The sequence below is a fragment of the Ranitomeya imitator genome, chromosome 8 (assembly GCF_032444005.1).
Source record: "Ranitomeya imitator isolate aRanImi1 chromosome 8, aRanImi1.pri, whole genome shotgun sequence".
Classification (NCBI taxonomy): Eukaryota; Metazoa; Chordata; class Amphibia; order Anura; family Dendrobatidae; genus Ranitomeya; species Ranitomeya imitator.
This window is the reverse complement of record NC_091289.1, coordinates 50,173,715-50,200,406: the sequence shown is the minus strand read 5'-3', so window position 1 is coordinate 50,200,406 and position 26,692 is coordinate 50,173,715. Positions and strand designations below refer to the sequence as shown.

General features: G+C 45.3%; 1 protein-coding gene across 2 annotated transcripts in view; it reads left to right on the top strand.

Annotated features, from left to right (window-relative positions):
* Positions 1-25,655, top strand: part of GRAP2 (GRB2 related adaptor protein 2) — a 331,850-nt gene extending 306,195 nt beyond the window's left edge. Inside the window, exons 5-7 of one of the 2 annotated variants that reach the window (XM_069736901.1) lie at positions 12,072-12,243; positions 18,936-19,076; positions 25,250-25,655. In XM_069736901.1, coding sequence (XP_069593002.1) covers positions 12,072-12,243; positions 18,936-19,076; positions 25,250-25,450 — 514 coding nt within the window. In that variant the 3' untranslated portion in view covers positions 25,451-25,655. The remainder of the gene's footprint in view (positions 1-12,071; positions 12,244-18,935; positions 19,077-25,249) is intronic. The other variant, XM_069736902.1, reaches the window with a different exon arrangement.
* Positions 25,656-26,692: the final 1,037 nt, after the last annotated feature.

The following is a 26,692-nucleotide window of genomic DNA, read 5'->3' as shown; positions in this document are numbered from 1 at the left end:
GTTTTTAATACCATTTTGTTTTAAATGTAACACTGTTTATGTTTGGAGTCCAGGGGGAGGAGTCTGGGATCCAGATGGGTCTATAAAACTCCTTCCTGTTCCACTCAGCATTAGGACCCGTTGAAGTGCCGTAGAGCACGAAACGATCGTTGTCCGTGGCTGACCCTATCCCTCCCTGCTATCCGTTTGTTTATATGTCCTAATAAAGTGATATTCACCGCAACAGGGTAAGTGCGTGCCTACTTTTTCTTTTTTGCCATTTGGATTCTGCACACATTTTTCCTGGCAGCAGCACCCCGTTGATTCAGGTGTAAAGGATTCATACAGCCAGTATCACTTTCTGTGGTGCTAGACCGATATTATAATACGGTCACTGAGTTGGACCTTTGAGCAGTGCGGATGCGTGTTTTCTCTACTATTGAACATTTGTTAAATGGCGAATACAAAATCTGCAATGTAAAAAAAAAAAAGTTAAAAAAATAATCTAAATATTACCTGTCTTCTGCTGCTCCCATATCAACACTTACCTGACCTCCAGCAATGGCATGTCGTCACTACACTTGCCCATTGAAAACAATAGCTGAGCACAGCAGTCACGTTTTGACGCATCATTGCTGGAGGCTGGGATCTAATCTTAGTGATGGACCAGGTAAGCTAACAACAGAAGATTAAGAATGTGGTTAGACGGCATTTTTAATTTTAGTTTATCGCAAGGAACTATTTTCTGCTGTGAATGTCCCCGAGTCTTTCCAAAAAAATGTGCAGAACCTGTGAACCTTGATGATCGATATTATCCTGCATCATTTTGTCTCTTGCTTTGAAAGTGGTCAAGGTAACTATCAACATAAATATTTGAGCCCATTTACTAAATTGGGGTAAAAGCACATGTATTACAGTGGCTCATGCTGGATGATATACCTGGCGCATCTTTGGACTGTCTAATCTCACTTTATAACACCTACCGCTTAGTTCCTAACCATCCCGGATTCAGCAGGACTGTCCCGATTTGAGGACTCAGTACCATGTCCTGGCAGAGTTTATGTCACAGCTTCTGGTACTCACCCCACTTGGAGGTCTTCATTGCTCCATAGCTCCTCCAGCCATTTCTCTCTGTTCAGTGCATAAATTAAATTATATATTCACTGCTTCTACTTCCTGTGTATTGGGTCTCTCCAGGACTGAAACTTGCATCTCTATGTTCATAAGCTGTTTCTCTAGGAGCCACAGCCCACAATGAAGCTACTAGGGGAATTTGGTAATCTTGACCTTTATTGCAGACAGTGAACCCAGAAACAAGTTATACAAGTCCATAGAGATACAGTGTGATGCACAATCTATTTCCATGTTCCCTGTATACTGAGGTGAAGAAAAAGATTTTTTTTTTTATCCTATAAAAGTAGTAGTAATAATAATAATAATAATTACAAAAATGTCATTTTTTTTTTTAGTTTTTCTTTAACCAACAACCTTAACATAGTAAAGGCATGTCATAGGCCATCTCCCCATCTTTTACGGGGGCTCCAGCGCTGATCAGCTGTGAATTGGAATCAACCCGCAGGTGTTAACATAATAAATGCTGCAGTCAATCGCTGACAGCGATATTTAATATGCTTGCGCCGGAAGTGCGTCATTAACTACACCCATCGGTGACCCAATCACATGATCACGGGGCGCCGATGAGCTGGCATGACAAGCCGGGGTCGGTTGTCATTGCTGATCCACTATGATTGCTGCCCAGTGGCTGGCGTTCATAGCAAATGAGCATTTCTGCTACATATAGCAGAGCTGCAGCTGTGCTCTGTGTAGCACAAACGATCAGAAGATCAATTTCTGTAAACGTCGTAACGATAAAAATTTTAAAAACTCCAGATTCACATTTTATTAGACGCCGCAACATTGCAATAAAATGCAGTCAAAACATCATCTCTACCCCCAAATGGTATCAATAAAAAACGTCAGCTCGGCGCACCAAAAATAAGCCCTCAGCCAGACCATGTAAAATGGAGACGCTACATGTCTCGGAAAATTGCTCCATATTTTTTGTACAAATTTGGGATTTTTTTTCGCCACTCAAATAAAAAGAACCTATACTAGTTTGGGATCTGCAAAATCGCAATGACCTGGTGAATCATAATGGCAGGCCAGTTTTAGCATTTAGTGAACATGGTAAAAAAAAAAAAAAATTCTGATAAATTGCACTTTTTTAGAAATTCCATTGCACTTCGAATTTTGTTCCAGTACAATATATGGTGAAGTTCAAACGTACAACTCGTTACGCAAAAACAAGCCCTCATACGGCCATATTGATGGAAAACTAAAAAAGTTATGGCTCTGGGAAGAAGGAGAGCAAAAAACGAAAACAGAAAATCCAAAGGTGGTGAAGAGGTTAAGCTACTGAGCCACAAGCTGTGGTGATGTAATGAGGAGAATTTTGTATACTTTATCTTTATTGCAGGCTCTGACTCCACAGGCAGATTACATACACTGCTGTGTACAATGTATTTCTACAGTATGTACGGTATTTTGTATTCTATAGGGAGAATAGAAAATATTTTTTCATCCTATAAAATTACTAAAAAATTATTAAAACACTATTTTTTCATTATCATATTTATTATTCTTTTAAAAATGCTTAAAAAATCACAAATCAGCAAATAAAATGGACATATTTGTGTCCTTGTAATCGTAATGACCAGCACAACACAGCGATCAGATTATTTACGGGGATCGGTAAATGACATTAAAAAATGGCGAGATAGAGAAAAAATATCAAACTAATGAAAAAATGTAATAAAAATGTAACGTTTTCTGAATTTCTTTTATGCGTTCTCCCATTTATTTGATGCGATTTTGATGTGGATGTGAAGCCGAGTTTAACGCTTTTTTAATAGTACAGAAAACCTTTTATTCTGCGATTAAAAATGCAACAGCATTTTTTTTCATGCATTTAAATGCTCCGTATTTTATGCTGCTTTCTTTTTTTACAGAAAAGTTCTGCTGTGTTTAATGTCCAAGCAAAGTGGATGTGATTTCATGAGAACTGCGCCCAATGATGCTGCTGGACTGTGCGGTTTTGGTGCTTTTTTTCTCTTTCCTCCTACGTGGAGCCTAAAAATACATGTAAAAAACTGCAGTTACTTTTTTAAGTGCAGAATCAAAACTTTTCTGTACTATAAAAAAAAACATTGAAACGCGGCTTTACATCTGCACTTAAAACGCATCAAATAAGGGGGAGAAAATTGTCATTCTGTAGTTTGGTGTAGATATCTGCAGAAAACAAAAAACACAGTATTTCTTCAACGTGCGAACACTGCCTTACAGACATAAAAAAAAGCCAGATGTCCAATATTAATGCTACATAAGGATAAGAAAGTTCTGGCTGCTGAGACTATGAATGAATGAACAAAAATAAATCCACAGGTACCAACTAGAGAAGAGCAGGAGGCACAGATGACATCCCGTCAGCCCTTGCTAATCAAAAGCTGTACTGGGCCATCATACTGTGTATAGGAGGGCTGTGGGGTCATTATACTGCATATAGGATGGTTCTGTGGCTATTATACTGTGTAAAGGGGTGTTGTCATAATTTCAGGGCATCATACTGCATATAGACTATGGAGGCCATCATACTGTATGGGGGCATATGGGTCCATCATACTGTGTATAGGAGGCTGTGGACCATTATTTTAAATATAGAGGGGCTTTAGGGGTAGTGGGGCAGTCATACTACGTACAGGATGGCTGTGGGGCTATCATACTGAGCATAGGGGGCTGTGGGGCCCTTATACTTTGTACAGGATGGCTGAGGGGCTATCATACTGAGCATAGGGGGCTCTGGGGCCCTTATACTGTGTACAGGATGGCTGCAGGGCTATCATACTGAGCAAAGGGGGCTGTGGGGCCCCTATACTGTGTACAGGATGGCTGCAGGGCTATCATACTGAGCATAGGGCGCTGTGGGGCCCATATACCGTGTACAGGATGGCTGAGGGGCTATTGCAGCGCCCCAGAGATCTGGTCGTTGCAGTATGACACTCTGCCACTAAGGGGAGTGATGGTACGTCTGATGGCACTGAAGGCATTCTACTGACCAGGTATCACCAGCACACTTCACACTCCGGCCACTAGGGGGAGAAAAATGCTTTATTTATTGGGCCCCTCCTCACACTGGTAAAACTAGGGGTTGGATAGAAAGTTAGTGAGAAGCTGACTGAGTTGGATTCAGGCAACATCCCGTGGCAGGGGGTGTTGCAGGGAGAAGACACAGGGGGGTCCCTGTCAGGCGTGGGAACCTGGCAGGTACCTAGCGACCAGAATAGAACGTTACGGAACCGCGCCTGCACACCCCGCGGCGGTATCCTAAGAAAGAGACACGAAGTGAAGGATATTGTGAGACAGTGAGAAACGAGATCAAGCACAAAGGAGAGCCAGTAGGAGTCGTGCCGTGAGACCGAGGCAACATCCTACTGAGGCGCGTAGCCGGTGGCCGGAAAACCGAGGGCGTAACCAACTCTACGCCTTACTCCAAACTCCACAGGACAGTTAATTATAGGTTGGCTGTCTCACCTAAACACCTACGAAGACATAGGGGGCAACAGTGGGAGAGGGGCATCTCTAGGGTCCTGGAAGACCTCCAGGCCTTCCCGTCATACAGGTGCGTCCTAGCCATAACATACCTGGGGGACGTTGAACTAGAAACATCTGGAACTAAAGAGAGAGAGAGCTGTACAGAACGAACGAATGAGAACAGCAGTTGTGAGGACTATTCCAAATGCTCAGCAGGGTAGCACTACAACACACAGGCGCTATTGGTAGGCAACGATTTCCACCTGCAAAGGGAATTCTGGAAGTGCCCATCGGACCGGCCGGTCTCAGATAGCCCTGTTAAGCGTGCTCTGGATTGCGGATCCTGAAGTCTTCAGTAAAGAGGTAAAGAGACTGCAACCTTGTGTCCTCGTTATTGACTGCACCTCACACCATCACCATCCACCTTACTGGGAAGCCCTGGGGACATACTTCACCTGTGAGAAGGTATACCATCCAGCTGCTATTCCATCACCCCAGCGGACCCCACAGCAGCGTTGGTCACCCTGACCCAACACCACAGGTGGCGTCACGAATCACTGATAGACTGTACCACCTTTATTTGACGCCCCTTAGCAGGGTCGCGGACCGGGTCTAGCCACCGTGACAGCTTGAGAACCGAACTAGAGAGGCCCAGTACCGAGAACGCGTGGCCCTGTGCCTGGGGGTGATCCAACTTGGCGTCACGAACAGGATCTTAAGCCTGAGAAGCAGGTCATGTGTGCCTTGGAATTGTGATTGAAATGTGTTTGGACTTTTGGACTGTGATTTATTGCAAAGACTGTGTATTGCTATTGACGCATGATTCCCGCCAAAACCGCCGCCATTGCCGTGCCACGAGGAGCGCAGGAGAAGAAGGAGGGCGTGTCATGGGAGGAGATCGAGAAAACAGCGCGAACAGCAACATCCACCCACTAGGACTACGGCTGCAGGATGACGAGCTCAGGAATGGAGGAGCTCAAACCCCAGAAAATGGCGGAACCTCGTGTGTGCCGCTGCGGACCAAGGAGCAGAGCTGACGACCAGCGGGTACCTGAACGACGACGAAGTGACCCGGGATCACCACAGCCCAGCGGAGCCGAACCAGGGCTTGCCGTCAGAGGGGAACCCGGATCCCCTGGAATTGCCGGAGGAGGCATCGGACCACCCGACTCCAGACGGGGGGTCGGCGACGGCGAGGAAATGGAAGTCGGAGCTGTGCTGGAAGGCTGCCCAGGGGGAGCCGTGGTCAGGGCCGCAGCGGACTCCAGCGTCTTCATCAGCGGAGCCGACCGACATCAGTGGAACCACATCACACGCAGGTACCAAAAGCGACCCTGCCACACCGACCGCTCCGGTTCCGATGACCGCTCCCCAGCCCATTGATGACTGGTCTCCCTACTGAGATTGTGGTGGTGGCCCTTTACGCCATGAAGGGGATCCTGCCCCCGCTGCCGACACCTCTGGGTACACCGATAGACATCAGCCCCAGAGGGGTGGTCTTTGAGTGGAATGCTCCCTGGTTCCAACCAGACGGGTCCCGACAGGAGGGCTTCTACGTCATCAGGCTCACCTGGGATCAGTATAGACGAAGTTTGATTTCACAATTGGAAGACCGGGAACGAATGGAACAGACTGTCCGACCAGAGGAACGGGTGCCCCTCGTCAATTGCTGCCCTGAGAGTTTGATAAAACAGGGGATTGTGCTGGCCTTCCACCGGGGGAAGGGTTGCGGCTTCATACTAGAGCCAGGGCTGCTGACCGAGGTCTTTGTGATTAGCTGCAACGTGGAGCCCCAGTCCCGCAGTGTACCTCCACTCCAAACCTTGTACAGAGGGGACCATGTGACCTACACCCGCCACTGGAGTGAGCGAGGGTGGTATGCTAAGAGAGTCAAGCGCTGTGCGCTAGTGGTCGCGCCATCTACGATCACGACTGAAACTGGTGGCGGTACTCCACTGACCCGTGACCCCACAGGACCCAGCACTACTACCCCGGCGGGTGGTGGCCCACCTGCAGAGTCTGCCACCGGCACCACCGTTCGTGCCCAGACCACTGCTGGTTTGATGAAGACGGGGCTGGACAACAACGCCGAGCCAGGCCCTCCCCAGCCGGGAAGTAGTCACTACCGGCTGATGTCTTGTCACCTTCTATAGAAGTAAACCTCGAAGAACCGAGTATGTACATAGTTATTTAACTGTTTCCTGTTCTGCAGCTTTAAACCCGTCCAGGGTTAACTCCTAGGGATCCCTTTGTTTACCCGGGATCCCTTTTCTTTTTGTTTGTTCATTATTGTTTTCAAAGACTGTCTGATCATGAACAGTGAGTGAATCCAAAACTGTTTTGTATATAGTTTGCACCTTCTTAAAGGTGCTCCCTACTGGTTTTACACAGAAAGAAGGTTTTGCGAAGATAATGCTTCTGGACATGACGCAGAAGGTCTTGCTTTCATTGGACTTGCAGACAGAGAGAATCTGCACTACCTCAGAGAGACTTGGTTCCCTCTTAAAGGGAATGTTCACATGTTGCACTGAAGTTATAATGTGGTCTTAAGAAACGTTGGAATGTTAATAATGTTAAAATGTAGAAAAGTTTGATAATGTTGATAGAGATTGAGGACAGGAAAGATTGAAAGTGAACCCATAGGGGTTAGAGAGAGAGTCCTCCTGAGAACCGTAGAACGACAGTTGGTAGCTGAAAGAGAGACAATGACAGTAGGCCCGGCCCAGGAGCTAGGCGGTCCTGCATTGGTGAAGCTAGAAAGGAAAGACAAGTTGAGTTATTTTATAGTATTTTATAGTAGGCCTTTAGTGGGTTCAGCTTATACGCCCTTAAAGGAGAAGTTAACTTATTGTTCAGAATTTGCACTAAGTAGAATACCCGGTTGGGTAAAAAGAGTTATTTATAGTCATAATGTTATTTAAAAATATGTAATCCTGTTTTTGTTTGTAACGTTCAAGTGTCCTCACCTCCCATAAAGGGAAGCATTGTTCTATTTACTTGTTTCAAAAATTTTGTATGTCTGTTGCTGAATTGTATTGTTGTTGTTCTTCTTCCCAGTCCAGGAGTACTGGATTTAACCGGGGGGGGGGGGGAGTGCAGCGCCCCAGAGATCTGGTCGTTGCAGTATGACACTCTGCCACTAAGGGGAGTGATGGTACGTCTGATGGCACTGAAGGAATTCTACTGACCAGGTATCACCAGCACACATTACACTTCACACTCCGGCCACTAATCCTACTGAGGCGCGTAGCCGGTGGCCGGAACACCGAGGGAGTAACCAACTCTACGCCTTACTCCAAACTCCGCAGGACAGTTAATTATAGGTTGGCTGTCTCACCTAAACACCTACGAAAACATAGGGGGCAACAGTGGGAGAGGGGCATCTCTAGGGTCCCGGAAGACCTCCAGGCCTTCCCGTCATACGGGTGCGTCCTAGCCATAATATACCTGGGGGACGTTGAACTAGAAACATCTGGAACTAATGATAGAGAGAGCTGTACAGAATGAACGAATGAGAACAGCAGTTGTGAGGACTATTCCGAATGCTCAGAAGGGTAGCACTACAACACACAGGCGCTATTGGTAGGCAACGATTTCCACCTGCAAAGGGAATTCTGGAAGTGCCTATCGGACCGGCCGGTCTCAGATAGCCCTGTTAAGCGTGCTCTGGATTGCGGATCCTGAAGTCTTCAGTAAAGAGGTAAAGAGACTGCAACCTTGTGTCCTCGTTATTGACTGCACCTCACACCATCACCATCCACCTTACTGGGAAGCCCTGGGGACATACTTCACCTGTGGTAAGGTATACCATCCAGCTGCTATTCCATCACCCCAGCGGACCCCACAGCAGCGTCGGTTACCCTGACCGAACACCACAGGTGGTGTCACGAATCCCTGATAGACTGTACCACCTTTATTGGACGCCCCTTAGCAGGGTCACGGACCGGGTCTAGCCACCGTGACAGCTTCAGAACCGAACTAGAGAGGCCGATTACCGAGAACGCGTGGCCCTGTGTCTGGGGGCGAGCCACTATCATACTGAGCATAGGGGGCTGTGGGGCCCCTATACTGTGTACAGGATGGCTGCAGGGCTATCATACTGAGCAAAGGGGGCTGTCGGGCCCCTATACTGTGTACAGGATGGCTGTGGGGCTATCATACTGAGCATAGGGGCTGTGGGGACCTTATACTGTGTACAGGATGGCTGCAGGGGCTATCATACTGAGCATAGGGGGCTGTGGGGCCCTTATACTGTGTACAGGATGGCTGCAGGGCTATCATACTGAGCAAAGGGGGCTGCCGGGCCCCTATACTGTGTACAAGATGGCTGTGGGGCTATCATACTGAGCATAGGGGGCTGTGGGGCCCTTATACTGTGTACAGGATGGCTGTGGGGCTATCATACTGAGCATAGGGGGCTGTGGGGCCCCTATATTGTGTACAGGATGGCTGCGGGGCTATCATACTGAGCATAGGGGGCTGTCATATTGAGCATAGGGGGCTGTGGGGCCCTTATACTGTGTACAGGATGGCTGAGAGGCTATCATACTGAGTATAGGGGGCTGTGGGGCCCTTATACTGTGCACAGGATGGCTGGGGGGCTATCATACTGAGCATAGGGGGCTGTGGGGCCCTTATACTGTGTACAGGATGGCTGCAGGGCTATCATACTGAGCAAAGGGGGCTGCCGGGCCCCTATACTGTGTACAAGATGGCTGTGGGGCTATCATACTGAGCATAGGGGGCTGTGGGGCCCTTATACTGTGTACAGGATGGCTGTGGGGCTATCATACTGAGCATAGGGGGCTGTGGGGCCCCTATATTGTGTACAGGATGGCTGCGGGGCTATCATACTGAGCATAGGGGGCTGTCATATTGAGCATAGGGGGCTGTGGGGCCCTTATACTGTGTACAGGATGGCTGAGAGGCTATCATACTGAGTATAGGGGGCTGTGGGGCCCTTATACTGTGCACAGGATGGCTGGGGGGCTATCATACTGAGTATAGGGGGCTGTGGGGCCCTTATACTGTGTAGAGGATGGCTGCGGGGCTATCATACTGAGTATAGGGGGCTGTGGGGCCCTTATACTGTGCACAGGATGGCTGTGGGGCTATCATACTGAGCATAGGGGCTGTGGGGCCCTTATACTGTGTACAGGATGGCTGCAGGGCTATCATACTGAGCATAGGGGGCTGTGGGACCCCTATACTGTGTACAGGATGGCTGCGGTGCTATAATACTGAGCATAGGGGGCTGTGGGGCTCTTATACTGTGTACAGGATGGCTGCAGGGCTATCATACTGAGCATAGGGGGCTGTGGGGCCCCTATACTGTGTACAGGATGGCTGCGGTGCTATAATACTGAGCATAGGGGGCTGTGGGGCTCTTATACTGTGTACAGGATGGCTGCAGGGCTATCATACTGAGCATAGGGGGCTGTGGGGCCCTTATACTGTGTACAGGATGGCTGCAGGGCTATCATACTGAGCATAGGGGGCTGTGGGGCCCTTATACTGTGTACAGGATGGCTGAGGGGCTATCATACTGAGTATAGGGGGCTGTGGGGCCCTTATACTGTGTACAGGATGGCTGTGGGGCTATCATACTGAGCATAGGGGCTGTGGGGCCCTTATACTGTGTACAGGATGGCTGCAGGGCTATCATACTGAGCATAGGGGGCTGTGGGACCCCTATACTGTGTACAGGATGGCTGCGGTGCTATAATACTGAGCATAGGGGGCTGTGGGGCTCTTATACTGTGTACAGGATGGCTGCAGGGCTATCATACTGAGCATAGGGGGCTGTGGGGCCCTTATACTGTGTACAGGATGGCTGCAGGGCTATCATACTGAGCATAGGGGGCTGTGGGGCCCTTATACTGTGTACAGGATGGCTGAGGGGCTATTATACTGAGTATAGGGGGCTGTGGGGCCCTTATACTGTGTACAGGATGGCTGAGGGGCTATCATACTGAGCATAGGGGGCTGTGGGGCCCCTATACTGTGTACAGGATGGCTGCAGGGCTATCATACTGAGCATAGGGGGCTGTGGGGCTCTTATACTGTGTACAGGATGGCTGCAGGGCTATCATACTGAGCATAGGGGGCTGTGGGGCCCTTATACTGTGTACAGGATGGCTGAGAGGCTATCATACTGAGTATAGGGGGCTGTGGGGCCCTTATACTGTGTACAGGATGGCTGCAGGGCTATCATACTGAGCATAGGGGGCTGTGGGGCCCTTATACTGTGTACATGATGGCTGAGGGGCTATCATACTGAGTATAGGGGGCTGTGGGGCCCTTATACTGTGTACAGGATGGCTGAGGGGCTATTATACTGAGCATAGGGGGCTGTGGGTTCCTTATACTGTGTACAGGATGGCTGCGGGGCTATCATACTGTGTATAGGGGGCTGTGGAACCTCATTATGCATATAGAGGGGCTGTGGGGCCATCATGCTGCATATAGAGGGACAGTGGACCATCATTCTGCATATAGGATGGCCGTGGGGCTATCACAGGGGTGGACATATCATTGCTGCAACCTTATGGTAGCACAATGGCCCAAGAGTTAAGGGGTCCATTTCCTTCTCCAAGGCAGGTGGAAGTTTGCATTATGATGAGTCATTGGACTGCAATTGGGCTGATGGAAAGTGCAGCCTCCCTGCCCCAGACAGTTTCCGCCAAGAGAGCTATTTGATTTTGTTGATGCTGCACCTGGACTACTGTAATTGCTTCACAAGGTCCTCCAGAGTTTCTGACTGTTTGCTATGCTGATGCTGCCTTTACCCAGGACATACAGACTTTATCCCACTATCATCTGTGCTTCTTGGATTCAGTGCCTGCATCCAAAACAACAAATATAGAGATTTACTCGCTTTTAGGCAGCTGGTAGCATTCACACAGGCACATAGTTTCTTGGTCAAACATGGAGGTTAATTTAAAGGGAAACTGTCACCTGAATTTGGCAGGCCCTTTTTTTGGTCCGATGGGCGGTGTTTTCGGGTCTTTTATTCACCCCTTCCTTTCCCGCTGGCCGCACGCTGGCCGCAATATTGTCTGGAAGTTGATTCACTTTCCTCCTTAGAACACGCATGTGCAAGGCAATCTTACCTTGCGCACGCACAGTATGCTTTGTGCAACTGCGGGCAAAGCCGAAAAGCATTAGTGCGCATGCGCCGGCGCACTATGTCCCGGAGCACAGCAAAATACTTCCGGGACATAGGGCTATGTATAAATGCCAAGTTTGTGTCAATTAAAAAAAAAATGAAATTTTCGTAACTCCGTTCACATGCTGAGCAACAGCATTCTGCTTCTATTTATTGCAGTCTGATTCAGAACAGCCAATAGAGTGATGTAATTGCTCCATTTGATGTCCTCCACGCATTTCCCAGGGTTTATCTGCACTTGAAACCTTTGTAACATTATAGTCATTAAATAACTTTTTTAGACTTTATTTTGTCTAATTGTTTTTATACTATTTGTCATCATTGTATTTTTACATAGGCATGAGGTGGACGTGCAACACTTTAAAGTCATAAGAGACAAGTCAGGACATTACAGCTTGTGGTCAGAAAAATTCAAGTCACTCAACAAACTTGTTGAATATTACAGGAACGTGTCCGTCTCCCGGCAGAATCACGTTTTACTTCAGGTAGAAGGTTATTCCCAATCACAGGTAAGAAGTGCACGATGACTTGGCAACATACATAGATGAATATAATAGAACGTATGTATCATAATAGAGTTTATATAATACATTGATAAGATATTGTGATCAATGTGATTCAGAAATCCAATGCCTGGTATACAGCGCCCAGCGAGCGGTGAGCAGTACAGAATCTATCACTGTGCCCATAGCGGTTATTACTTTATTACAGACCCATGCAGTTCCATGCATTACAGAACCAGCGGTAATACTCCATTGTCTGTTAGTTCTTCCTTGCAGGACATCTGCAATTAGGATTCTCTCTGTAACATGATATGCTACCAGCAGAGGGCAGCAAAGACCAGACAATTTATGAACTATTACACTTGACTTCAAAAGTGTCTCCTATGTAAAGATGCAATGTACATATGTTCCTAACACTTCCCTTGGTGACATAAAAGCTCCTATCACAGGTAAAGCCTAGGGAATTTCACCTCTATACTTGCCTCAAGGCCGGGATCACACATCCACGAGATACGACCGAGTCTCGCAGGTGAAAACCCAGCTCTGGCGCCGGCACTCCAGAGCGGAGCGTGCAGCTTCGTGTATTGCTGTGCGGCCGCACGCTCCGCTCCGGAGTGCCGGTGCCAGAGCTGGGTTTTCACCTACGACACTCGGCCGTATCTCACTGTGTGTGATCTGGCCTTAAAGGGGTTGTCCAGCAGGTGTGGATATAAAATTGGTGCAACCTGTGCTCAAGAGATAAGGGGGCCCTCAAAGCAGGTGCAATTTTGCATTATGAAGGGCTATTAGTAAGAAAGGGCCCATATATTTTTCTTGCACAAGGGTCCTCTTTTGCCTTTGTTTGCTCCTCTTGTCCAGACTTGTGATACTAGTATCTCACCTTTGGAGCAGCACACTGTCTCAGTGGATACCACTGTATGGTGGCTCAGTGGTTAGTACTGCAGCCTTGCAGCGCTGGGGTCCTGGGTTTGAATCCCACCAAGGGAAACATCTGCAAGGAGTTTGTATGTTCTCTCCATGTTTGTGTGGGTTTCCTCCAGGTTCTCCGGTTTCTTCCCACACTCCAAAGTCATACTGATAGGGAATCTAGATTGTGAGCCTTAATGGCGACGATGATGTCTGTAAAGCGTTAGGTGAAAGTGGCCTTACTCAATGTAAGTGTATTGAACAAGGTCGGGCAAGTCTAGTTGGAAGGTGGCCAGAAGTATATCAATCGCTTACGTGCAGTCACATGACCACACGCTCCTGCGCCAGTGATGGTCACTGTGCGCAGTGCAAGCGATGTGAAGATTCTCAAGTCTGCAGTCACATAGGAGTGACAGCAGACTACTAGCCAAGGGCAGCACAACCCCTTTAATAACAGCTGATTGGTGCAGGTGCTGTGTGTTGGACCTCCACTGTCCTGATATTGCTTCCCTATCCTGAAAACGTGGCCGTGCATGCACATACTGACACTGCCAAGCCGGAGCAAAAAGCACACAGTGCTAGAGCTGAGCGTGCATACACCGGTCCTTCTCTCCTGTCTGATCTATGGTAAAATGATCTATGGAGATGTAGTGAGCAAGAGACCTCAGAAGGAGGAAAGAGGGATGTGTGCGCAGCTGCTCGGCTCCTGCACTGATGCTTTGCTCGGCTTCTACAGTGTCACTATGTGTATTCAAGGCCAAGTTTTCAGTTCAGGCAACGCTCCCTTATTCTAGACCAAAAATCCCTGTTGATCAACAAAGTGGGTGGGGTGGAATGGTGCACTCAGTACGTGGTCACAGGAAGAGTGCACCGAGCACCCTCATTTGCATAATGAATAAAGATTGTGTCCTAGATAATATCTAAGAAAAGAAGTTTTTAGAAGCCAAGTCCCATACATGACTATCTGCTTAGTTTCAATTTGAGGTTTGGGTGTGACAAACTCCCTTTAAAGGGACTCTGTCACCTGAATTTGGAGGGAACAATCTTCAGCCATGGAGGCGGGGTTTTGGGGTTTTTGATTCACCCTTTCCTTACCCGCTGGCTGCATGCTGGCTGCAATATTGGAATGAAGTTCATTCTCTGTCATCCGTAGTACATGCCTGCACAAGGTAATCTTGCCTTGCGCAGGCGTATACTATGGAGGACAGAGAATGAACTTCAATCCAATATTGCAGCCAGCACGCAGCCAGCGGGTAAGGAAAGGGTGAATCAAAAACCCCAAAACCCCGCCTCCATGGCTGAAGATTGTTCCCTCCAAATTCAGGTGACAGTGTCCCTTTAAAGTGGTTGTCCGCCTTTATCACAACAGTCTGCAGTCACTTTATGTGACTGCAGACTTTTGAATCCTGACATCACACGCATAATGCTGAATCAGGAGTCCTTGGTACCGACAGCAATACTCCCAGATGCAGGATCAGATGCAGGACAAGTGTTGGGGAAGAAATTAGCATATGATAAGCTACACATTAAAAGTACATTTTTAAAAATATAGAACAAATAGTAAAGAACATAAAGGAAATGATCAAAATACAGAAATCGCCTTGAAAACCTGCTATCGTAATGGTTGGGGACAATGGGGAGACCTTGCATGATGCCTTTAAAAATAAAATATGGGCTTTAATTGGTTGCTGGGGCATCAGAGACAGTTTATTTTTTATTTCAGGCAGATTTGATAAATTAGTCTTGTTTGTTTTTTTACAAATATAATAGAAAAGACAGAAGATTTGTCAAAACTGGGGCAAACAAAAAAGTGGAGCCTGTGCCCATAATAACCAATCAGATTGCCTTTTATCATTTTGAAAAATACCTTTAAAAATTAGACGTGCAATTAAGCGACTTCTTCAAATTTTACTTACACCAGTTTTGATAAATCTCCCCGATTATCTATTAATAATACAGACAGATATAGGGCAAGGAGTCTACAAGAGGGGATCCCCTGATGATGCCATGTTTTAGGAAACCATGAGGTTTAGCACAGACGATTTCTTGCTTCTGGGGTTTACCACTTTTTTGGTTTTATTTAAGAAGAAAAAATGTACATAGATGTATAGATAGATGTTGGTTCTCCAAGTGTTAAAATAATAATAATGTTATGAATCTGGTTTATCTGCAGTAATAAAGGAAACAAAGTATAAAATATATATTTGTAATACTACTGTGATTTATGGCAAGTAATCACTACTTAGATTCCAGTCCAGTTTCCTGCACACTTTCAGTTCAGTCCATGCTATACAGCTTTAAGTGGGTTGTCCCCTTAAAAAACAAACTGCTTTATTCACCCTTCCCAGGTCCTGTGATGAGTTTCAACCGCTGCTCTGGATCAGGATATGCCATCTACACAGGCAGAGCTGCTGAACTCACTGATTGGCTGCAACGTTGTCAATAGGACGTCAGTATGGCAGATAATAGCAGGCAGCGGCAGAGACTCGGCACTGGTCCTGGGGAGTGTGAGTAAAGCCTATGAGTTGGTATTTATTTATTTATTTTACAAAAAACTGCACCTACTGTAGGGCCCTGAATTTTATGAACAGGGTCATCCTTTTTATAATGATACACCATGTTCCAAATTATTATGCAAACTAGATGGTGGCCTGATTCTAACGCATCGGGTACTCTAGAATATGTATGTATGTATGTATATAGCAGTCACATAGTATATAGCACAGGCCACGTAGTATATAGGAGCCATGTAGTATATAGCAGACAAATACTATGTGGCCTGTGCTATATACTATGTGGCTGCTATATACATACATATTGTAGAATACAATACAGTATATAACAGTGGCCACGCAGTATATAACACAGCCCATGCAGTATATAACACAGCCCACGTACTATATAACACAGCCCACACAGTATATAGCAGCCACCCAGTATATAACACAGGCGACGTAGTATATAACACAACCCAAACAGTATATAACACTGGCGACGTAATATATAGCACAGCCCACGCAGTATATAGCACAGCCTACGTACTATATAATACAGCCCACGCAGTATATAACACAGCCCACGTACTATATAACACAGCCCACGCAGTATATAGCAGCCACGTAGTATATAACACAGGCGACGTAGTATATAACACAGGCCACGCAGTGTATAACACTTTCCACATAATATATAGCACAGCCCACGCAGTATATAACACAGCCCACATAGTATCTAACAGTGGCCAGGTAGTATATAGCAGCCACGCGGTATAAACACAGCCCACATAGTATATAGCAGTGTGGGCACCCTATTCCTATAAAAAAAAAAAAAAATAGTTATATACTCACCCTCTGGCGTCAAGCAAAGCTGTGCCAATGCGCACGCGGCTGCCTCCATCTTCCGTTCCCAGGATGCATTGCGAAATTACCCAGATGACTTAGCTAAGTCTTCTGGGTAATTTCGCAATGCATCTCTGGGAACGGAAGCTGGCGGCAGCCGCGCACGCCTGGGCAGACTACGGAAGGTGAGAATAGCAGGTTTTTTGTTTTTTTTATTATTTTTAACATTACATCTTTTTACTATTGATGCTGCATAGGCAGCATCAATAGTAAAAAGTTGGGGACACAGAGGGTTAATAGCAGCATTAACGGAGTGCGTTACCCGCGGCATAACGCGGTCCGTTACCACTGGCATTAACCCTGTGTGAGCGGTGACTGGAGGGGAGTATGGAGCGGGCGCCGGGCACTGACTGGACGGAAGTAGGGAGGGACTAATTCTCGGCCGGGCTGTGGCCGTCGCTGATTGGTTGCGGCAGCCCGGACAGGCAGCTGGCGAGACCAATCAGCGACGTGGGATTTCCGGGACAGACAGAAAGACAGACAGACGGAAGTACCCCTTAGACAAAGATAATAATATAATAATAATATTTTTCTCGGCTTTCCCTAAATGGTCGGTGCAAATGACAGTCAGTCTAATAAAAGTCATCGCCCGTTAGATTATACATCGAATTTTATTGAAGAAACCTCCCAATGATAACAGTATAATCTTCACAATTCTTGCATCCATTGAACTTGTGAGTTTTGGAGAGTTTCTGCTTGTATTTCTTTGCATGAAGTCAGAATAGCCTCCCAGAGCTGCTGTTTTGATGTGAACTGCCTCCCACCCTCATAGATCTTTTGCTTGATGATACTCCAAAGGTTCTCTATAGGGTTGAGGTCAGGGGAGGATGGTGGCCACACCATGAGTTTATCTTTTTTTATGCCCATAGCAGCCAATGACTCAGAGATATTCTTTGCCGCATGAGATGGGGCATTGTCATGCATGAAGATGATTTTGCTCCTGAAGGCACGTTTCTGCTTTTTAGGCTATGTGCACACGTTGTGGATTACTCTTAGGAATTTCTGGTGCTGATTCTGCCTCTCCTGGCAGAAAACGCACCTGCAGATTTGTCGCGTTTTTTATGCGGTTCCGCAGCATTTTTTGTGCGTTTTTGCTGCGGTTTTTTTGCGGATTTGCTGCGTTTTTTACCCCTGCGGTTTTCTATAATGGAATGGGTACAAAAACGCTGCAGATTCACAAAAAAGAAGTGACATGCTACTTCTTTTAAACCGCAGCGTTTCCGCAGCGGATTTTCCGCAAAGTGTGCACAGCATTTTTTTTTCTAATTGATTTACATTGTATTGTAAATCAATTGCGGATCTGCAGCGTTTCTGCACCTCAAAAAATGCTGCGGATCCGCATAGAATCCTTAGTGTGTGCACATATCCTCAGACCATGGAAGAAAGCCCAAAACATGACTCTTCCACCTCCTTGCTGACGTCGCAGCCTTGTTGGGACATTGTGGCCTCCACCAACCATCCACTACTCCATCCATCTGGACCATCCAGGATTGTTCGACACTCATTAGTAAACAAGACTGTTTGGAAATTAGTCTTCATGTATGTCTGGGCCCACTGCAACTGTTTCTGCTTCTGAACACTGTTTAGAGGTGGCCGAATAGTAGGTTTATGCACCACAGCAAGTTTTTGAAGGATCCTACACCTTGAGGTTCAAGGGACTCCAGAGGCACCAGCAGCTTCAAATAACTGTTTGCTGCTTTGTAATGGTATTTTGGCAGCTGCTCTCTTAATCCAATGAATTTGTCTGGCAGAAACCTTCCTCATTATGCCTTTATCTGCACGAACTCTATCTGTGCTCTGTTTCAGTCACAAATTTCTTCACAGTATGATGATCACTCTTAAGTTTTCGTGAAATATCTAATGTTTTCATACCTTGTCCAAGGCACTGCACTATTTAACGCTTTTCAGCAGCAGAGTTCCCATATTGCTTTAAACCTGTGGCCTGCTTAATAATGTGGAACATCATTTTTAAGTAGTTTTCCTTTAATTAGAATCACCTGGAAAGCTAATTATCACACGTGTTTAAGATTGATTTAAGTGATACATTGAGCCCTGAGACACAATACCATCCATGGGTTTATTTGAAAAACAAAATAATTAAATCTTTATGACACTTAAATCCAATTTGCATAATAATTTGGAACAAGGTGTATATAGTAAAGAGATAGTGTAATAAATGGAAAAAAAAAAAAAACGAGCTATGGAACACAGTTGAAATTCTCAAAACAATATCTAGACCCAGCTAATATTGTCAGACATTATGGCTCAGCCATACAAGAACTACAATAGCAGCAATATGTTAGTAATGCATGCTGTGGAACTATAAGTCACAGCATTCCCATCTACATGAAAAAGTTTATGTGCACATGACTGCATTCACCATTATTCTCACAGACAACTCGGACCCTTAATCCTATGAGATTGTTTGGCGCAAGTGGTGGAGACCACGCAGATCCATCTCCTAAGAGGTGTATGCAGAACGCAAGGGAACAGTTTGAACAGAACAATTACGCTATGAGGCTGGAATCACAAATCGTGAGTAACCAGAAATGTCTCCATACGCTGCATTAATGTACTGCAATAACATCTGTAGGGCTTAGATATAGTTCAACTATAACATGAGAATGTCAAATGCTGAGCTAACAGCGTCTGCTTCATGTATGGAGCAATCATCAACCATATTGTATTTGCTGGAAAACATAGCCTCAGTTAACGAGTAACCATTGTTTTATTTATTTATATATTTATTTATTTAAAAATCAATAGCACACATGAAAATAAGCAACTCTGTAGTGTATCTTATCAGAGAAATCTGCTTTTTTTCTCCTCCTGGACTGGTCGCACACTTTGTATTCATGGGTAAAATCTGTTTTCAGTGAAGATCGACTTTATCCGTTACTGAGATAGGAGATGACAATTGGTGCTTTTAAACTTCCATGGAGAGGGAAGAGGAGGGAGAAGGTAGAGGCAGACGCTGTAAATGACAGTTACTGTTCTACATTGAAGTTTATGAGCACCAACCGTCATCTCCTATCACAGTAATGGGAAAAGTCTGTCGTTTCTGAAGACAGAGTTTACCCCTGAATTGAGAACGTTGAGAATGAATGATCAGTTCAGGAGGAGAAATGTTATGATACGGTGGTTTAGGAGCAACATGGAACGAGCTCTGAAGGAAGTGGTAACTGTACTGACCGCAGTCCCTAAGCTCAACACAACACTAGAAATAGCCGTGGAATGCTCTTAACTCTCCCTAGGCATCTCGTCACAGCCCCTAAGAGAGCTAACTACCCCTAAAGAAAGAAGCAGGAAAGCTATCTTGCCTCAGAGAAAATCCCCAAAGGATAGATTAGCCCCCCACAAATAATGACTGTGAGTGGAGAGGGAAAAGACATACACAGAATGAAACCAGGATGAGCACAGGAGGCCAGTCTAGCTAAATAGATAGGACAGGATGGAATACTGTGCGGTCAGTATAAAACACTACAAAAATCCACGCAGAGATTACAAAAAATCTCCACACCTGACTTAGGGTACCGTCACACAGTGGCATTTTGATCGCTACGACGGCACGATTTGTGACGTTCCAGCGATATATCCGTGACGTTCCAGCGATCTCGCTGTGTCTGACACGCTCCTGCGATCAGGGACCCCGCTGAGAATCGTACGTCGTAGAAGATCGTTTGAAACTTTCTTTCGTCGTCTAGTGTCCCGCTGTGGTGGCATGATCGCATGGTGTAACAAAGGTGTGCACGATATTGTATACGATGTGCGCATAGTAACCAGCGGCTTCTACATCGCACATACGTCATGAAATTATCGCTCCAGCGTCGTACATTGCAAAGTGTGACAGCAGTCTACGACGCTGGAGCGATATTGTTACGATGCTGGAGCGTCACGGATCGTGCCGTCGTAGCGATCAAAATGCCACTGTGTGACGGTACCCTAAAGGTGTGGAGGGTAAATCTGCTTCCCAGAGCTTCCAGCAAGACAGAATAAATTCACACTGATAAGCTGGACAAACATAGAAAGCACAGAACGGATAAGTCCACAATCTATGGACAGAAAAGAGGAAGAAAAAACTTAGCTTTGCTGAACTGGTCAGGATAACAGGGAAATCCAAAGAGATGTGAATCCAACCAGGAACCATTTACAAGTGGCACTGGCTGAAGGGAAAAGCCAGGCATAAATAGAGCAGGAGAGACGATAAGTGGAGGCAGCTGATGACAGCTAACTCCAAGGAGCAGCCATACCACTTGAAACCACAAGAGGGAGCTCAAGAGTGGAATTCACAACAGAGAAAGAAGCAGATTTCTCTGCTAAGATATATTATCAGTCCATGTTGATAAGAAACTTTGTAGCATACCTTATCAGAGAAATTATCTTGTTTCTCCCCCAGGACTCATCATTCATTCTCAAAAATCTCAATTCACTGGTAAAATCTGTCTTCAGTGAATACAGATATTTCCATTACTGAAATAGGAGGTGACAGTCGGCGCTATACAGAACTGTAACTGTCCCTTCAGTAGAACTAACAGTAAAATATCTATGTCTGCCTCTAGCTCCTCCCTTCCCTGCTCTCCATAGAATTTTAAAAGCACCAATTGGCCTTTTCTATCTCATTAATGGAAAAAGTCTATCTTTACCGAAAACAAATTTTACCCATCAATTGAAAGTGAACGATCAGTCCAAGGACAGATTTCTCTGATAAGACATATTCCAAAGTTGCTTATTTTTGTGTGTATTATTGATTTATTAAACAAAAATTAAACAATGATTACTCTTTACATTTTCCAGGGCTCCGCAACAAGAAATAATTAGTTTTAATTCCTTGGACTGGATATAGTTTGTAAAGAGTATTTTTCAATGTGCGTTATTTTACATACAGTGTTCTAGTATATTAGAAAGCTGTTTATAGTATACTAGATGGTGGCCCGATTCTAACGCATAGGGTATTCTAGAATATGCATGTCCACGTAGTATATTGCCCAGTCACGTAGTATATTGCTCAGTCACGTAGTATATTGCCCAGTCACGTAGTATATTGCTCAGTCACGTAGTATATTGCCCAGTCACGTAGTATATTGCTCAGTCACGTAGTATATTGCCCAGCCACGTAGTATATTGCTCAGTCACGTAGTATATTGCCCAGCCACGTAGTATATTGCCCAGCCACGTAGTATATTGCCCAGCTACGTAGTATATTGCCAGTGACGTAGTATATTGCCCAGCCACGTAGTATATTGCCCAGCCACGTAGTATATTGCCCAGCCACGTAGTACATTGCCCAGTCACGTAGTATATTGCCCAGTCACATAGTATATTGCCCAGTCACGTAGTATATTACCCAGCCACATAGTATATTACCCAGCCACATAGTATATTGCCCAGTCACGTAGTATATTGCCCAGTCACGTAGTATATTGCCCAGCCACATAGATATTGCCCAGCCATGTAGTATATTGCCCAGCCACATAGTATATTGCCCAGCCACATAGTATATTGCCCAGTCACGTAGTATATTGCCCAGTCACGTAGTATATTGCCCAGCCACATAGATATTGCCCAGCCATGTAGTATATTGCCCAGCCACGTAGTATATTGCCCAGTCACGTAGTATATTGCCCAGTCACGTAGTATATTGCCCAGCCACGTAGTATATTGCCCAGCCATGTAGTATATTGCCCAGTCACGTAGTATATTGCACAGAGAGGTAGTATATTGCCCAGCCACTTAGATATTGCCCAGCCATGTAGTATATTGCCCAGCCACGTAGTATATTGCCCAGTCACGTAGTATATTGCCCAGTCACGTAGTATATTGCACAGCCACGTAGTATATTGCCCAGCCACGTAGTATATTGCCCAGCCACGTAGTATATTGCCCAGTCACGTAGTATATTGCACAGAGACGTAGTATATTGCCCAGCTACGTAGTATATTGCCCAGCCACGTAGTATATTGCCCAGCCACGTAGTATATTGCCCAGTCACGTAGTATATTGCACAGAGACGTAGTATATTGCCCAGCTACGTAGTATATTGCCCAGCCACATAGTATATTGCCTAGTTACGTAGTATATTGCACAGAGACATAGTATACAGCACAGAGCCACGTAGTATATTGCCCAGCCACGTAGTATATTGCCAAGTCACGTAGTATATTGCCCAGTCACATAGTATATTGGCCAGTCACGTAGTATATTGCCCAGCTACATAGTATATTGCCCAGTCACATACAGTGGGGCAAAAAAGTATTTAGTCAGTCAGCAATAGTGCAAGTTCCACCACTTAAAAAGATGAGAGGCGTCTGTAATTTACATCAACTATGGGAGACAAACTGAGAAAAAAAAATCCAGAAAATCACATTGTCTGTTTTTTTAACAATTTATTTGCATATTATGGTGGAAAATAAGTATTTGGTCAGAAACAAACAATCAAGATTTCTGGCTCTCACAGACCTGTAACTTCTTCTTTAAGAGTCTCCTCTTTCCTCCACTCATTACCTGTAGTAATGGCACCTGTTTAAACTTGTTATCAGTATAAAAAGACACCTGTGCACACCCTCAAACAGTCTGACTCCAAACTCCACTATGGTGAAGACCAAAGAGCTGTCAAAGGACACGAGAAACAAAATTGTAGCCCTGCACCAGGCTGGGAAGACTGAATCTGCAATAGCCAACCAGCTTGGAGTGAAGAAATCAACAGTGGGAGCAATAATTAGAAAATGGAAGACATACAAGACCACTGATAATCTCCCTCGATCTGGGGCTCCACGCAAAATCCCACCCCGTGGGGTCAGAATGATCACAAGAACGGTGAGCAAAAATCCCAGAACCACGCGGGGGGACCTAGTGAATGAACTGCAGAGAGCTGGGACCAATGTAACAAGGCCTGCAATAAGTAACACACTATGCCACCATGGACTCAGATCCTGCAGTGCCAGACGTGTCCCACTGCTTAAGCCAGTACATGTCCGGGCCCATCTGAAGTTTGTTAGAGAGCATTTGGATGATCCAGAGGAGTTTTGGGAGAATGTCCTATGGTCTGATGAAACCAAACTGGAACTGTTTGGTAGAAACACAACTTGTCGTGTTTGGAGGAAAAAGAATACTGAGTTGCATCCATCAAACACCATACCTACTGTAAAGCATGGTGGTGGAAACATCATGCTTTGGGGCTGTTTCTCTGCAAAGGGGCCAGGACGACTGATCCGGGTACATGAAAGAATGAATGGGGCCATGTATCGTGAGATTTTGAGTGCAAACCTCCTTCCATCACCAAGGGCATTGAAGATGAAACGTGGCTGGGTCTTTCAACATGAGAATGATCCAAAGCACACCGCCAGGGCAACGAAGGAGTGGCTTCGTAAGAAGCATTTCAAGGTCCTGGAGTGGCCTAGCCAGTCTCCAGATCTCAACCCTATAGAAAACCTTTGGAGGGAGTTGAAAGTCCGTGTTGCCAAGCGAAAAGCCAAAAACATCACTGCTCTAGAGGAGATCTGCATGGAGGAATGGGCCAACATACCAACAACAGTGTGTGGCAACCTTGTGAAGACTTACAGAAAACGTTTGACCTCTGTCATTGCCAACAAAGGATATATTACAAAGTATTGAGATGAAATTTTGTTTCTGACCAAATACTTATTTTCCACCATAATATGCAAATAAATTGTTTAAAAAACACACAATGTGATTTTCTGGATTTTTTTTTTCTCAGTTTGTCTCCCATAGTTGAGGTCTACCTATGATGTAAATTACAGACGCCTCTCATCTTTTTAAGTGGTGGAACTTGCACTATTGCTGACTGACTAAATACTTTTTTGCCCCACTGTATGTAACAGGTTAAAAAATAAAAAATAAACATATACTTACCTTCTGAGGGCCCCTTGTAGTCCTGTCGCTTGTGTACGGTGCACGCGGCAGCTTCCGGTCCTAGGGTTGGTATGAACACAGGACCTGTGATGACGTCGCGGTCACATGACCGTGACGTCATGGCAGGTCCTTCTCGCATAGCATCCTTGGCACCGGAACCTGCCTCTTGCACTGCCGAGGACAGGGGGCGACGTCGGATGGTGAGAATAAAGTTTTTTTTAATTATTATTATTTGTAACATTAGATCTTTTTACTATTGATACTGCATACGCATCATCAATAGTAAAACGTTGGTCACACAGGGTTAATAGCTGCGGTAATGGAATGCGTTACAGCGCGGCATAACGCGGTCCATTAACGCTGCCATTAACCCTGTGTGAGGGCTGACTGGAGGGGAGTATGGAGCGAGCACTGACTGCGGGGAGGAAGGAGCGGTCATTTTGCCGGCGGACTGTGCCCGTCGCTGATTGGTCGTGGGCGTTTTGCCACGACCAATCAGTGACTTGGATTTTCATGACAGACAGAGGCCGCGACCAATGAATATCCATGACAGACAGACAGAAGGACAGACGGAAGTGACCCTTAGACAATTATATAGTAGATAGGGAATATTGCGTGTACATGTTATCTATGTCTGGGGGGAGCTTTAATCCTGAATTGTTACTGATATAGAAATATTGTAATTATCAGCACTTTGAGAGCCAGCTTTTATCTATACATGTTATTTACTATTTGCGGTTTGTCAGCGCTTTTATTGTTGAAGGGATTTTAGGCGTCTCCCATTTTTGTTGATTTTCGTTAGTTGGTACAGATGTGACTATTTTATCTCTCCTTACAAGGCTTCATCGCCACCACCAAGACGACCTCGGCGGGTAAAAGCTCTTTATGACTTCACAGCCCTAGAGTCTGATGAACTAAGTTTCGGAACCAATGACATCATTGAAGTGATAGAAAGCTCTAACGATTCGTGGTGGCTGGGAAAGCTGGGAAACAGGACGGGCCTCTTCCCCACCAACTATGTGACCAGCATCGACCGATGACGGCAGGACGTATAAAGAACCGAAACATTCCAGGGTCTCAACCGATCGGTTTTGTGCTGATATACCGATGGCGCCAACAACAGAGTAATGCCCACTTCCAATCTGCTTTCAATGGGTCATATTTATTTGGGACATAATGCCCCTGTGTTCACTAAATCTTTTGCCAACTTTCTGCTGTAATTTTGAAAAATAAAAGATTGATATTTAAGATTTCTTTCCTTGTGCCTGCTATGTTCTGGGTTTTACACACATGAATTTTGTTGAATATTTTGCTCTCTAAGATTTAAAGGGAATATGTCATAGAAAATGACCTATTGTCTTTTAACTGACCTGAGATATAAGAGGATAGCCTCCCCATAGAGGTGACAATCCAGCAGCTGTTGGCTGTACACTATAGCTGACAACTTGCTGCATCAGCCACGATCAGTGTTTGCACCGTCCAAATCTGTTTAACCCCTTAGATGCTGCTGTCAATAGTGACTACATCATATAAATGGTCAACAGAGTGTAGGGGCTTCCTCTTTATCCCAATTGGTGCCCTCAGATTATGATTGTGTGGTCCTGATGTTTGCGATGGCAATTCACGACCAAATAGTGGCTTTAGAGTCTGACGGCTGTAGTAACCTGTTCAGAAGTTAGAGGCATTTAGGTGGCAAAATACACATTTTCATTTCTGTCATGTCACTTTGCATTAAATCCTGAAAATAACCTGAAGGGTTAATAAACTACCTGACAGCAGTTTTCAATATGTCAGGGGTTGTTGTTTTTAAAATGGTATCACTTTTGGGGGTTTCCAATATATAGGACCCCTAAAGTTACTTAAAACATGGATAAGTCCCTAAAAAACTACAGGTCCTTCTCAAAAAATTAGCATATAGTGTTAAATTTCATTATTTACCATAATGTAATGATTACAATTAAACTTTCATATATTATAGATTCATTATCCACCAACTGAAATTTGTCAGGTCTTTTATTGTTTTAATACTGATGATTTTGGCATACAACTCCTGATAACCCAAAAAACCTGTCTCAATAAATTAGCATATTTCACCCATCCAATCAAATAAAAGTGTTTTTTAATAACAAACAAAAAAACCAACAAATGATAATGTTCAGTTATGCACTCAATACTTGGTCGGGAATCCTTTGGCAGAAATGACTGCTTCAATGCGGCGTGGCATGGAGGCAATCAGCCTGTGACACTGCTGAGATGTTATGGAGGCCCAGGATGCTTCAATA